The sequence below is a fragment of the Vicugna pacos genome, chromosome 15 (genome assembly GCF_048564905.1).
Source record: "Vicugna pacos chromosome 15, VicPac4, whole genome shotgun sequence".
Classification (NCBI taxonomy): Eukaryota; Metazoa; Chordata; class Mammalia; order Artiodactyla; family Camelidae; genus Vicugna; species Vicugna pacos.
This window is the reverse complement of record NC_133001.1, coordinates 16,469,496-16,485,776: the sequence shown is the minus strand read 5'-3', so window position 1 is coordinate 16,485,776 and position 16,281 is coordinate 16,469,496. Positions and strand designations below refer to the sequence as shown.

General features: G+C 32.6%; 1 protein-coding gene across 2 annotated transcripts in view; it reads right to left on the bottom strand.

Annotated features, from left to right (window-relative positions):
- Positions 1–16,281, bottom strand: part of USP34 (ubiquitin specific peptidase 34) — a 203,801-nt gene that overhangs the window by 37,949 nt on the left and 149,571 nt on the right. For both annotated transcript variants that reach the window (XM_072937675.1, XM_072937674.1), the window contains 10 exons: positions 15,048–15,220; positions 12,259–12,412; positions 8,715–8,793; positions 7,208–7,261; positions 6,982–7,077; positions 3,066–3,130; positions 2,897–2,972; positions 2,763–2,810; positions 2,607–2,672; positions 804–884 (listed from right to left, as the gene is read on the bottom strand). In XM_072937675.1, coding sequence (XP_072793776.1) covers positions 804–884; positions 2,607–2,672; positions 2,763–2,810; positions 2,897–2,972; positions 3,066–3,130; positions 6,982–7,077; positions 7,208–7,261; positions 8,715–8,793; positions 12,259–12,412; positions 15,048–15,220 — 892 coding nt within the window. The remainder of the gene's footprint in view (positions 1–803; positions 885–2,606; positions 2,673–2,762; positions 2,811–2,896; positions 2,973–3,065; positions 3,131–6,981; positions 7,078–7,207; positions 7,262–8,714; positions 8,794–12,258; positions 12,413–15,047; positions 15,221–16,281) is intronic.

The window sequence follows — 16,281 nt, the reverse complement described above, 5'->3', positions numbered from 1 at the left end:
CTAGTAGGTAGATTTCTTCTCAGGGTATTATAAAATTAGATGATGGTCACATAGTTTGGGAATATACTAAAAACCACTAAATTTTATACTTTAAAAAGTTTTGGTAAGTTTTACGATATAAGAATTGTATCTCAAGAGTAACTGGGAAGTGGCATATTTCAGATTAAATTTTTGCTTTTGTGTCATAAATATGCGTGTGTGTGTACATATACATATAAAAATACATATATGTAAATAAATACATACATCTGGGGTCACCTAAATTTTGTACTAAACTTAAAAGTTATTAATAAAAATAACCAATTACAAAAAAATTTTTTAAAGAAATAAAATAAATACATACATATACATATGCATGTATTTTCTTCCCTGTTAATTTTTCCAATGATTTAAGAAAAGCAAATTGATTCATGTGACAGTTCAGGATCCGTCACAGAAATAAGTTAAATTCATTTAAGTTACATTCAGTAAGTTATGTTCATTTAACTTTCAAGGCCATCACAGTACCCTACCATGTTTAGACTATATAAGGATCTGAAAAGAATCAGTACAACTCTTAAAGTAGTCAGAGTAAAATCTGAGAAAATACGCAGTTGCAGTTATTTTTCTGTAACTTGGAAATGTGAATGATTTTAATCACCTGACTGGAATGACAGCTGATTTGCCAAAAGAGGCTGGTGAAAACAATAGCAAAATGACTTCTGTGATAGGCTATCAAATGCTGGGTTAAAACATATTCACAGGCAACTTCGGAACAAATTAACTTGAAAGCCACTTGTTTTTCGAATAAATTTTTTTTTTACCTGTCTCACAATTTGATTAGGGCACTTAATTAGTATCTGCATTGGCCACCAATCATCATCAGCCATACGGTCCAAAAACCACTGTAAAAATATATATTTAAAAGAAAAGAAAAAGAGAATAGTGTGATTTTAACATTCAACAAATACTTACAAAATTGAATAAAAATTACATAAGGATTTTACTTCCAGTTGACATCTGAATTATTTGACGTTCTTACCAAAAGAGATTCTTCAACTGTTAGCCCAAAATCTAAAATGCCTTAAGTCATAATTAGGGTCATCATATTACAGAATTCCATGGATACCACTTACATTATAGTGCACAAGCTACATGATGACAATCTGCAGTCTTATCATAATAAAGTGGAATACTATTTTCTTCTTAGTCTTCATAAATGTCACACTGTACAATATTTTATTCCTATTAATACATGATCTGAGTATGATCCACTTTCTTTCTGTTTAAAAACAAATTACGTTCTCTACATAATAAATACACCTTATTTTATGCTTATCTAAGGCATAATTTCAAGATATCTCTTAATCACAGTAACTCCTCTATTGAACTGTACTACCTATCTATACATACACATAATTCAGTAATTATGTAGACAACTGTAGAGAATTCTAGCTCCTTGAGAGGATTCCAGAGGAAAATTCTTAGTGAAAAAACTGAAGTGGCAACTTTATTAAAAAAAGAAAAACAAAAACAAACTTATGATCTAATCAATCGTCTGCATCTACCAGTTTTTTAAAAATTAGGAAAAGGGAGGAGGATAGAGGAATATGTTAAGTAACACCAGAAGGATGCAATAGGTTAAAGGCAGCATGTGGAAAATCCTGCAGAACAAAAGATAAAATGGTAAGGAAGGAAAAAAAAGGTAAGTACAGTTGCTCTATGGTATGGAGCCTCAGGATACACCAAAATGTGCAGATATTCAAGTCCCATAGTTGACTCTCTGTGTCTGAGGTTCCTCTGCATCCTCAGATTCAACCAACCACAATATTTATTGAAAAAAAAATCTGTGCATAAGTGGACCCACATAGTTCAAACCTGTGTTGTTCAAGGGTCAACCGTATTATAGATGAAAAGTAACTTAGGAGACAAAAGCAAATGTGAATCTTGTTTAAATACTAATTCAAACAAACGAACTGAAGAAAACTTTAAAAAAAAATCTTTCTAAAAACCTATATATGAAAAAATCTTCAACTAACCTCATCATGCTGCTATCTCCCACCTCTGGAAATTTATAAGACTCACATTCCTAGAAAAGTACACAATACTCTGGGAGATAACCATAAATGAAATTAAGATAGCAATATGGCTAACTGATCTTTACCTGTGAGCATATTATCCTTAGGGATGTATTTCTCTTACAGTGCAATATGGGAGAAGATAAAATAGGACATAAATTCATCTACAGGGATATATGCATTTTTTTCCTCAGAGGGAGAAGGGCGATACACATTTTTAAATATTTTCTAATAACATGCAAAAGTACTTAAGAAATACCTGGTACAGTATTCTGAATTTTCTATATTTTTTCCTTTTAATACACAAGGGGGCAGCAAGGATTTTTAAATAACTTAAAAATCAATTATTTAAGTAATATAATGAATTTGATACATAATTATAACTTTCTCTTAGCAATCAAGTAATTTTAGGAATAACTTACATTGGACTTCATATGATTTATAAAAGATAAAACAATTTTGCTGCAGTATCTAAGTTAAGAATAAAAGAAAACAAAACAAAAAAGTGAATCTTAAGCTATGCATTGTTTGTTGAATTATTCACCTCACCTCACAAGCTGCTTGACTATTATTAAATTGTTTGGTCAACAGTTCAATCCACTGAAGCATTGTGGGCTAAAAAAGAAAAAAAAGTCACTGAAGGCATTAAGAGATAGCTAATAAATAACATAAATGACATAAATATTTACAAAAGAAAACACATACCTTTTCTTTTGAATGAATAAATGTCTCCAGGACAAAGGAAGTGCTTAACTGTAAGAAAAGATAAAATTAAGCAAAAAGATTTAATTATTTTAAAGTAGCTAATGTCGAAGAAATTATCTAAGGTTATATATTACCTTTGCTGTCATTAAGGATACAGCTTTAGGATCTGGTAATGTACTGGGGATACAACTACATAACTGCCACATAAACCTGCAATTTGAAAATATCGTTAAAATTCTTATGGAATAAGATTTTTAGGAAATGTGTAACAAAAAAATGTATTACTAAATCTACCAAACTTACCCAAAGTAAGTATGTTCAAAAATGTTTTTATCTTGAAGAAACTGCATGTTATCATGCCAAATCCACTGAAGAGAAAAAACATGTTAACATGAGATATCAGAAAATATTTTCTTTATTACATTTTACCAATATTTTTATTAGACACACACACACAGAGACTTGCTCTAAAAGAAACAAAAACCAAAAAAATACATGCACTTAAAATTCATGTTGGTTTTTCCCCAGGTACATGGAATATGAAAGTAGTTACTAAACCTGATCCAATTTATCATTACTTCTCTGGCTACCTCAAGTGATAATGATTTAAAAAAAAATGTATTATGAGGATTTTGAAAGAACTCTGAAATCCCACCTGTCTGAAGAGCAAATATATAATGAAAAAACTGTTATGTTGATAACATACATGAAAACTATGTTAGGTTGATATTTTGGTAAGAACAGGTCATGAGAGAAAAAGGTTTTGTTTAAAAACTGACAAAATAAATTTTATTCAGGTTGGCCGACCTAAACGAGGGGATTTTCTTGTTTACTCTATGAAAGTTGTGAAAAATGATTATTTCTGACATTTGTTCTGTAGAATTGGCTTTGCAGACTTTAATTTTTGTGTTCCTTTCTCTCTCTGAACACTCTAAGCATGCTCAAGTAAGCTCCATATAATTATTTTTATCTAGAATAAATGTATGCTCCAATTACAGACATTACTGATTGTCTTTATTCCACTGAAGACTTAAAACCACCTCTACTTGCCTTCCTAGCCTATGTCTCTAGTACAGAACCAAGTCTTATAACCATGTGTTAGAGCTCCTGCATCACACTGATACTTGCAGTATCACATAACTGATCTGGCCAGCTTAAGAGTTCTTGGTCCTCTGGCATCTTCAGGCATACAGCTTTCTGTACAGCCCCAAGGACAGTCTGACAGCATTCACCCATTCCGATTCAGTGCCTTTACACAGCCAATTCTGAGCTTCTTGCTTCTAGCCACAGCTCTCAGCTCTAGATTTTGTGTCATTTTTGTTTAACTCTTGACCACTACTGTCTGCTATGGACCTAAACCCTGGTAGACCTGTGATTTCCATCAGAACTCAGTGCTTTTAATTCTACTCCATTTCTATCCTACAGAAATATTTATCTTTTTTGATGGTCCTTCTTACACGGCACCAATATACTGTATGTGGAGCCAACTGGGTTATGACTAAGTGTGAGATTACTGTACTACATTGATAGAAACATTCTTAGACATTTCCTATATACCCATCCAACTTCCTCTTGGGCCACTCTCTTGCACTGATTAATCATCACAGCAAAAGAAGTCATCTGTCAGCTTCTACAACACGCCAATAAGCTCCTTCCTCAGGGGATTTGTATGTAATGTTCTCTCTGCCTGGAGTACTCGTCACATGATTAACTCCTTACTAACTCTCAAGTCTCAGTTTTAGGATAATCTGAAGCATTTCCTGATCACCTTCCTCAGCAATCCTGATCTAAATAACAACCCTTTCTGAGCACTCTACTTGTTTTATCCACAGCTGTCACTACAATTTATAATGTTTGCTTACTTAATATATTTTATGGTTCTAAAATTTTGTTTTCCCTTTTGAGAAAGTCTGCTACCAGCTATATTTTAACTGTACAAATCTAAAGCGTAAGATTCTAATTTATACTTAAAATCTTTATTAAGTAGCAGTATTATTATATTTTATTTAATTTTTAAAGTAAAATGTATATGCAGGCAAACATTTTAAATTAATAAGCCAAAACAATGATATGAAAAATGTTTGGTTAGGTCTGTAATCAAGGATGTTGTAATGTAGTTCAGTTTATTTTTCTTGTTATAGTAGAGCAGAGGTCTGGGATTCTCTTTTGTCAAACATAAATCAGTGGTTCTCAAAGAATGAGTTAGAGAACATCCTCCCCTCCCCCGGATGTCTCTTGTGATCTTTTTAGGGTGTCTGTAAGGTCCAAACAATTTTCTTAATACTATTACAATGCTATCTGTCTTGTTAAAACTCTCATTCTCTCCTGAGTGTACAATGGAGTTTTCCAGAGGCTCAATGATGAATGAGATCACAAGAGACCACAGGCAGAATCTGTCTTCCATTAAATCAGATACTAGAGACATTTACAAAAATATAAAACAGGGCCACTTTTCTCACTGAAGTGTTTTATTCTGAAAAAAATTTTTCATAAAATGTTTTTTATATTGCATGTCACAGGTTTATTTTTTGATATTTTAAAATAAATTTAAATATTTTGTTTTAATTTCTATTATGGTAAATACTGATATATATAACCACATTAAAATTAAAAACTTTAAGGTTCTCAATAATTTTTAAGAATGTAACGGGGTCCTGAGAACAGAAAGTTTGAAAACCATTTATGTAAATGAACAATTTCCAGTTGACCCTTGAACAATGAAGGGGTGAGGAGTGCCAAAATCCTGCACAGTAAAAAATCTGTGTATTACTTTTGACTCTCCAAAACTTAACTACTGGTAGCCTACTGTTGACTGGAAGCCTTACCAATAACAAACAGTCATTTAAAACATATTTTGTACATTATATATATGATACATTGTATTCTTACAATTAAAATAAGCTAGGGAGAAGAAAATGTTAAGAAAATATAAGTGAGAGGAAATACATTTACAGTACTGTATTTATCTACTGTGGTTTTATGTCTGTTTGCAAGATGAATCGTTCGTCAATACTTGCATCAATAGTCATATGATACAAAACACTATAGACATCATATTACTATGACATAAAAAATGAAAAGGTAACTTAAGAAATTCATACTTACTTACAGATACTGTATTTATTGGGAAAAAATCCACATGTAAGTGGACACCACAGTTTAAGCCTGTGTTGTTCAAGTGTCGATTGTATTATTGCTATATGTTTTATTTAAAATTTCATTTTACTTCACAAGTGGGCTGGCTATCATTAAATACTGTTGGGTTCTCATCTAGAACATGTTTGTCTGAATACCCTGGGGACACAAAGTCTTATACATAATGGTGATCATAATCTACTTAATTTCGGTTATGATAGCAGTTGAAATAAATTTTTGTATACATAGGTGAGTTTAGTAACTTGAAATCTAGTAAAGCATTTAATTTTGCTGGTAAATCCAACTCAAGGGTTTGAAAGAAGATAATATTCTTGGCTTTTCTGATAAATTATAAATCGGTAAATTATAGGTAGGCAAGATACCAGCTAAGAGTGTCTGTGGAACAAAATCCACTCAGTTTTAATACCTGAGTATAACAATGCAAATATCAATCAATAAATCAGATAGTAAAAGCTGAACTGTCTAGATAGTAGAAACAAACTTTTATCAAGAAAATCATTCTGGAGATTTACTTTCTGTACTTTTGGCTGACTGAATTTATAACACTGATACAACATAATGAGTTGTGAATACTTTTTATAAATCTTAAAACATTAAAGTAGCATTAACACTACATCAGGAAACAATGAGAACCTCATTACTACAAATGAGGCACATTTTAAAATATACATAATACATATTTCAAATACATTTCAAATATACTATATACTTGTAACATGATGTAGAAGAAAAGGATCATTTGCAATCCTATCACCCAATCCAAGAATATCATCAACCACCCAAGTTACCTGTGAACTTGCCTTGATTCCATCAACCAATTTTTTTTTTACCATGTTACTAGTAATTGTTTTCCACTCCTGTTAATCTCATTCACTTTACATTCACCTTACATTCACCTATGTATGTCAGTGTTACCAAGACTATCTGTAAACAGTTTTAAATAGGTCTACCCTCAATTATAGATTCTAGTGATGTTATAGCCTGTTTTCATATTATAGTACTAATCCTTGCATAAATACTTAATATGTTTTTAATTTGCTGCTGAAGTTAAATTTACTTGTACCTCTAGTAACTCGGATGAAACATCAAATTTGTACTCTTTCCCATTTTCTTCCTCTGGTTCCATGCGTTTGTAAAACAGCATATAAGCACTGTGTGTCTTTAAGAGGCAAAAACAAAACAAAACAAAACAAAAAGGTGTATTTTCATTTTGACACAGTGTAACTGTAAGACTAGAAAACGTGAAATTCAGAAAATAATGTAAAACTGTATAGGAAAGAAATGGTTACCTTTTCAAAGGAGAAATCCATAAATTTATCTGTAACAGAATCATAGGTCTTGGTCTGTTTAAAAAAATAAAAGTTTTCCTTCTTTAAAACATGGGTACACTCAACTGTATTTATATATGAAATATTTTATACTTTACAGTAACCTTGTAAATAGTTTTCAAAAAGCATTATATTCACTAAAGTTCATGACTTAAGTTTTTGGCTAGGAATATGTACTTAAAAACAAAGGTTCAAAACATTTTTTAAGGTACTTTACTATCAAATATATAAAGCTTAATAAAATGAACCTGCAATCTGAAAAACTGCCTTTTAAATTAAAAGAAGAGTTTAACACAGTTTGTTTCTTTTCTTTCTTTCTTTCTTTTTTTTAAAGGAACTATCCTATGGAATAACATCTAGGGATGCAATACATTTAGTTATGGCTTCAATGGTAACTCATTATTTACTTCCTTCTACCCATTTTCCAAGTGTGAGCAATTGGTCTACTTTTTCTTTTCTACTCAGAATAGTTCATAAAAGCACTAAAGAGCAATAAAAAAGCCTCTTCATTAAAATCCAGAATGTGAACAGTTATTTCACAATCAATATGGCTATTAAAGGGGAAAATAACTTTATCTGAGCTTACCTGTGAAATAGAAATGACTTTTTAATACTTGATTTGTGAAAATCAACAAGGTACTTTTAAAGTTTTCGGAAAATTGGTACTAGGGTAAATTGCCTATGAAGAAGTGAAATTATTATACTACTACTCCAACCTGACTATCTTTTCTTATATTTAACTGCTAATTACAGAACAGATAGTCTTTTTCTATCCTGTTATTAGTAATAAGCAGGTGGCTGCTGCTGTTAAAAAAGTACTAAAGCGGGGGAGGGTATAGCTCAAGTGGTAGAGTGCATGCTTAGCATGCACGAAGTCCTGGGTTCAAACCCTAGGACCTCCTCTAAAAACAAATAAATAAATCTGATTACCTTCTCTTCACAAAAAAAAAAAAAGAAAGAAAGAAAAGAAAAGAAAAGAAGAGAAAAGAAAAGAAAAGAAAAGAAAAGAAAAGAAAAGAAAAGAAAAGAAAAAGAAAGTACTAAAGAACAATCTTTAAAAGTTCAGCTTAAGTCAACTTCTTAGTCAAAGATCGTTGATATGAACTCTAAATAAAGAGTAATTTCTTTCTGCTCTAATCTCAAAATATTCAAGTAAACAACTTACTCAATCATAATGTCTCATGGCAATGTAATTCAATACTTACAGTATTATCTAATTGTTCAACTGTAAGACTTAAGTGTCTTAATGAAAACTTCTTAGATAAAGAAATAGTGATTAAAAATATTTCCTAATGTCTGGTATATGTTCCAAACATACTAAACAATACTAAATAATAAGCAACAACTGAATAATTTTTGATTTAATCATGGCGATAAAAAAAAGTGAATGACTTAGCTATTGGATTTTATGATACTGCAAAGCACTTAGAAAGTCACAAAACATTTATAATTTTTGAATAAAACTTACCGTCATCTCCCCACCAAAGCATTCAGAGGCAAGTTGAGCAGAATCAAAAGGTTTTACCTCAGCATCATTAAAAAGATACCTAAGGCAGAACACACAGTGCTGATCAAGTATATATGTACTATTTCTAACACATCACAAATACTGGTCAAACTTATTAAAACAGGATAAATTCCAAGCTCTTGTTCTGACAATTCTAATCTACTAGAAATTGGGAATGTAATTTTACAACGTAGTCATAACTACCCTAAAGTCTGACAGATCTATTTATAACCTAGGAGGAACAGAAGAGTTCATAAAAGCAAGAAACAAAAAGTTCACATAAATATAACATGTAAAGCTACCAAAACTAAACAAAAATACCAAAAAAGAAAATTACAGGCCAATAGCTTTTATGAACATAGATGCAAAAAATTTCAACAAAGTATTAGCAAACCAAAGCCAACAACACATAAAAAGATCCTACACCACAAATAAGTTGGATTCATTTGAGGGGCACAAGGATGGTTCAACATAAGCAAATCGATCAATGGGATACACATCAACAAAAGACAAAAACCAAATGATTGTCTCAATAGATGCAGAAAAAGCATTTGATAAAATTCAGTATCCATTCATGATAAAAACTCTTACCAAAGTGGGTATAGAGGAGATATATCTCAACATAATTAAAGCTATTTACGACAAACCCACAGACAACATAACACTGGAAAGCCTTACTGCTAAAATCTGGAGCAAGACAAGGATGTCCACTCACCACTTCTATTCAATATAGTAGTGGAAGTCCTAGCCACAGCAATCAGACAAGAAATAAAAGGTATCCAAATTGGAGAAGAGGTAAAACTGTCATAATATGCAGATAAAATCTAAGACTCCACACAAAAACTACTAGAACTGATCAAATCAGATGGTTAGCAGGACCTAAGATTAACATACAGAAATCTGTTGCATTTTCATACACTAACAATGAAATATCAGAGAGGGGAATTTAAAAAAAAATTCCTTTTTAAATTACATCAGTAAGAAATAAAACACTTAGGAATAAACCTGACCAAAGAGATGAAAGACTTATAATGCTGAGAATTATAAGACATTGATAAAGGAAATTGAAGATGATTTAAAGAAATGGAAAGGTATCCCACGCTCTTGGATTAGAAGAACTAATATGGCTGAAATGGCCATATTACCCAAAGCAATCTACAGATTTAATGCAATTCCTATCAAATTACCCATGACATTTTTCACAGAACTAGAATAATCCTATAATTTATACAGAACCATAAAAGATCCAGACTTGCCAAAGCAATACTGAGGAAAAAGAACAAAGCTGGAGGCATAACCTTCCCAGACTTCAGACAATACTACAAAGCTATAGTAATCCAAAACAGTGTGGTACTGGCACAAAAACAGACATGGATCAATGAAACAGAACAGGGAGGCTAGGAATAAACCCACACACCTACGGTCAATCAATATTTGACAAAGGAGGCAAAAATAAACAATGAGAAGACAGTTTCTTTAGCAAGTCGTGTTGGGAAAGCTGAACAGCCTCATGTAAATCAATGAAGACAGAACACTCCCTCACACTGTACACAGAAGTAAACTCAAAATGGCTTAAAGATTTAAATATAAGACATAATACTATAAAACTCCTAGAAGAGAACAAAGGCAAAACATTCTCTGACATAAACTATAGTAATGTTTTCTTAGGTCAGTCTCCCAAGGCAATAGAAATAAAAGCAAAAATAAACAAATGGGACCTAATTAAACTTACAAGCTTTTGCACAGCAAAGGAACCATAAACAAATCAAAAAGACAACCTACAGATTGGGAGAAAATATTTGCAAATGATGCAACCAACAAATATTTAATTTCCAGAATATACAAATAGCTCATACAACTCAATAACAAAAGACCAAACAACCCAATCAAAAAATGGGCAGAAGACCTAACAGACATTTCTTCAAAGACATACAGATGGCCAACAGGCACATGAAAAGATGCTCAATACTGCTAATTATCAGAGAAATGCAAATCAAAACTACAAAGAGGTATTACCTCACACCCATCGAATGGCCATCATTAAAAATATCGACAAATAACAAACACTGGAGAGGGTGTGGAGAAAAGGGAACCTCCTACACTGCTGGTGGCAATGTAAATTGGTGCAGCCACTATGTAAAACAGTATGGAGGTTCCTTAAAAGACTAAAAATAGAGTTACCATATGATCCAGCAATCTCACTCCTGGGCATGTATCTGGATGAAACTCTAATTTGAAAAGATACATGCACCCCAATGTTCACAGCAGCACTGTTTACAATTGCCAAGACATGGAAACAACCTAAATATATACACATACACAGTGGAATATTACTCAGCCATAAAAAGAATGAAATAATGCCATTTGCAGCAACATGGATAGACTTAGAGGTTATGATACTAAGTGAAGTAAGTCACTTACTAGTAAGACAGAGAAAGACAAATAGCACATTTCACTTACATGTATAATCTAAAATATGACACAAATGAACTTATTTACAAAACAGAAAGACTCACAGACATAGAAAAATATACACATTACATGTAAAGCTATTAGAAAACATTAAGAGAATGGAGAACTTACAATGATAAAGACACCATTTTAAAATTTATGAACAAGCAAGGAGGGTATAGCTCAAGTGGTAGAGTGCATGCTTAGCATACACAAGGTCCTGAGTTCAATCCCCAGTACCCCCTCTAAAAATAAATAAGCAAACTTAATTACCCCCCTGCCCAAAATAAATAAAAAAATAAAATTTATGAACAAAAAAGATTCAAAATATAGAAATATATTCACATGAACAAAAAAGTAAGAGATACCATGGACATGATGGCTTAAAGAGTGACATATAGTTGAACAAAACTATCCTGTCAACTGCAGATCAACTTATCTATGTATACCCTGCTCAAAGCAGTATCTGTAACACTTACAACATTCCCTAGCACAGCAACAGTCTATACTTGAGACTTGACCCAACAACATCCAAAAACCAAAAACCAGCTATCAGTGACATCCAACCATTAACTTGATAAAAGATGATAAAAAGAATGTGTGTGTCAGAAGGGAAAGGTAAGGTGAAAAGAACGAAGTATGCAGGTAATTTTTAACTGGAATATATAAGGACTTTGTGGTCACACTGTAGAAGGTATTCAGTAAACAGTTCTTGAATAAGTGAACACAGAGAGGTAAGATTTGGAAGGTGTTAATATTGTCTATGAATCTAAAGTTGTGTGCAAAACTTTGTGCTCATTTTTCTCAGGCAAGCATTCATCCAAATTCTCAAAAGTCTGGAGATCTATGAAGTTTAAGAACAACAGATTCATACTATCTTTTGAAAGCTGCTTTCATTTCAACACTTTATGTACCCCCTTTCCCAACTTTATAGAAAGTTTTTAGAAAACTAAAATCAGAAAACTATTTCAAGAAAAAGCTATCAAAATCTTATACTTTAAGAACAGAAAAAAAGATTTTTTCAAATCCCAAGAATAAAATAGTTAAAACTCACCATTTATTGTTTTTATAAGCATGTGGATTGACTATATCTCTAATGAAGCTGTAATAGTGCCCACCATCTGCTGTTCCTGTGTGAACAGTCACTCCTATCAAGTCATACTCATAGCTCTCTGTGTCTTTTGAATGATCACTGACTTCCTTAAAACCTGAAATGATTTACATAAAACAATGGCAATAATTTTGAAAGCTGCACACAGTGACACCTTAGAACCACTTTACATACTGTATTTTTTATGCACAGAAATAGGCACACTTTATACATGAAAACAGGTACAAAACAACTCCATTTGCTAGTCATTCACCATCCATAGCCTACAAGTTTAAGGAACATTTATACAAACCGTTGGAAAACAACCACGTGTTAGTGCATAACTATGGACAACCTCATTGTAACATGTAAACATAAAATGTGTTCTTTTTGTTTAATCTAGCTATTTCTTTTGAAATGGATAAACTTGAATGAAACACTCTGTACTATCTTTATGAGGAGCAGGCAAACAAAATCTGAAAGGCAGTAACATTTTTATGCCTGTTAGTCTCAGGTTAAGGGAAATGGTTGAATGCTTCCAACTGTTTATCGGTTAATAGAAAACACCCTGTATTGGAAGCTTTACGTAGAGAGAAATAAAATATATACTTCCAAACCAAGGAGATTTCAATGTGAAAGGTATAAAAGTTACTAAGGAAAAATTTACAGAAGATGTATGATTTACTATCTGTATTCCCACCATCACATAGAAAGGAGTGTAATTGGAAGCAAAAAATGAGAGCAGATTTGGTCTACGTGAGTGCACAGCCTAACCTGAAAAGTGAAGTGACAATTAGGCGAAGAGGAAGAAGTAGGTGACAATGTCAAAGCAGTGGCTGAGGAGTTTAGATGCACTAGTATTTGACTCTGAATGCGTCACTTGTGGCCTAATAAATTCTTTTATCTTGACATAAATTTTTGCTACTTCCGCACATGGAGGCAGCATGAAAAATACAGTAAAGCACAGTTACTACACAGTCTTGCATTAATTTTACAAATGGTTTGAAAAAGTTCTAAAAAGTATGATGTATATATACAATACTCATTTCTTTGTCTATATTTCCAAATTTATCTCTTCTGGGTCATTTCCTACAAATCCTAGATCTATTCAAATTCTAACTTTAAAATTCAATCCCTTAACCCCTCATAGCTACAGTTACCATCTTCTCTCTTCAAAGAAAGGGTATGTTCTTCTCTGGAAAGAATAGCCTACAGTCATTGTTTATACCTCTAATCTCACATTTAATGAGAGTAAAACATTTACTGGATGCTCATTAAGTGTCAGGTAATGCAGTATAAAAATTAAAATATGGTTTCTCTTTCCTAAATCTTATAATATGGTGGCTCTTCGAATCTTAAAAATTTAAGTCAGCATAACTTTCTATACAAAGAAAATATTGCCAGGGACACTTATTATATAAAATCAAACTTCTCTGGCTAAAGAAGAATGGAAAAGGTTAAGAAAGGTATTCTGCTTTCTTCTCTCCTCTCATCTATTTCTGTTCTTCACTGTGGTTCTTGGGCCATATATATACACAGATGTTTGAAAATCAACGGTCTTACGTGGTCTTACAGAAGTAATAGTAGTTCAGAATTAACTACTTACAAGCCAAATGCCATTTTTAACTCAGTGTAACCTGACTTTCTATTGCATCACCAAACTTAAACTGTTCTGATAACCAAAAGACCTTCAATGTATTAGTTAATTTTCAGTCACGTTATTACTGGAACTATTCCTTTTCTTTAGCATTTAATACTTCTGACCACATTCCCTCTTTCCTGAGATCCTGAAATACTCATCCTATTCACCTAGCTGATCAAGCCAGAAACCGCTGTTAACTTTTCCTCCTCCCTCTAATAGCAGACTGACAAAACTGTAAGCTTCATAGGGACAAAGACCTTGTTCTCTGTTGTCACTAAATTCCCATTCCTGTAACAGCAAGTTACATAGTAGATAAATGTTCAGTAACTTTGTTGGATTTATTTATTCATGGAGTCATTAAATTCTGTTCACTCTTTCAACATACACTTCTCTCCAACCCTACTGGTATGCTATCTTATCTATGCTACCATTTCTATGGTTTACTATAATGGCCTCCCCACACTCCTTTTATCATTCTCTAATTCATCTCTACGGCTATAGTCACAATAACCTTTTCCAGATCCCATGTGATTATCTCAGTTCCCTGCTTAAAACTTTCCACTGTTTCACACTGAAATAAAGATCAAAATTACTAACATGGCCTACAAACAAAATCTGGCTGCTACCCTTTTGCCTAATCTCATCAACCTACTAAGTGCTGTCCCCATCCCACCCCCAACATAGAGTATATCCATTCCACTCAGTCTGGTTCTTACTCAAGCTCTGCTTAAATGTCACCTTGTCCTGAAAGCCCTCCCTGATTCCCCTCAATCTGTGATACATTCACTATCTGACAACACATCATGTTTTTAACTTTTATTCAATATACCATGTGCCCACTAGACTAAAGCTCTTCAAAGGCAGGTAGCATGTTTATCTCATTCACTACTGTGTCCCAAAGCCCAAGAAAGGTGCCAGAAACATAGTCCTTGTAGACACAAAATATTGGTCAATTGACTGAATATGCCATACTGTCTTTTAAAAACATTCTCCTTTCTACTATTCAATTTAATTTTGTTAAAAGTGTAGTTGATTGCAACTTTATAATTATGATTATCTTGTTATGGAAACTTACAATAAATATAGGCAAGAGAAAGAGAGGGAAAATTACCTTCTTTTCTGTCACTCTTTCCCATGAGAAAGTCTTCTGTATAAGGTGTCATATCCAAACGTAATGGGAAGGAAAAGTGTGTGTTCACTTTCTCTTTCATCATTGTGACCATATTAAATGTGTATCTCATAGTATTGAAACTCAGAATGCGAGGCAATTTCTTAAAACATGCTCTGAAAGGCAAACAAAAAAAACAAAAAAAATTTGTTAAAAATTATCTTTCAAAAGTACTCCAGCTGTTACCAATTACCTTTACATTACACTTATTTCAATACTCAACTCAGACTAAATAATAAATAGTACTCAAAATCATGCTCTTATCAAATCCACAATCAATCAAGCTAATCAATCTATTCCCCTCTTACATGCCTTCTCCCATTATGAAAGGGCTTTCCTGTGTCTAGATAAAAAATACAAAAAACGATAGCAGACTGTGGTATATACCATGACAAAGACATGTAGAGGTGCTATGGATGCATAAACAGGAGTCACAACATATTCCAAAGGCAAGAGGTCCTGGGTTCAGAGTTTTCTTCTCCACTTTAAATAAGAATTAATTTTTGTGCACTTAGAATTGCTAAGTCTGGCTGTCTCAATTATCAGATGTATGACCCTAAAGAAGTTACTTAACCCATCTGAGCTTAATCTTTGATTTGTGAAATGGAAATTAAAGTACCTACTCCTTACTACTTTTAGAACACTGCCTGGCAAATAGCATTCAATGAGTGTTGCCTGATATTACAACCAAAATAGTAATAGCAATAGCAGCAGCAGGTCAACTGGTTACCTAAATTTTATGGTGTGACTTACTGCTAGTTCAGGTCTGAAAGAACAAAATTTCAGTTTAAATAAAATACATATTAAAAACTTGGATTTATGAAAAATACGAATTTCAGGGAATAATTCTTCACTGTATAAAGGATTCAAACCAGAATTTGTTTAAACCAAGCTTAATTTTTTTTTTAAATAGGAATTTAGGGAGACAGGGAAGGTAGGGGAACTAAGTCACAAGCAGAGGGAAAAAAACTCTGAAAATTCATCATTACTGGTTATTTGGGAGACTGGTAAATGATGAGGTTATGAAGCATAAAGGAATCAAAAGATGAACAGCCTTATGGATAATGTTAGAGTATGAACTTTATCCTGAGAGCTAAGAATCATTAAAGGACTTGTGCAGCATTCTGAATTAGATAAAATGATTTGGGATTCATTAGCATTTCAGCAGAAATTGATG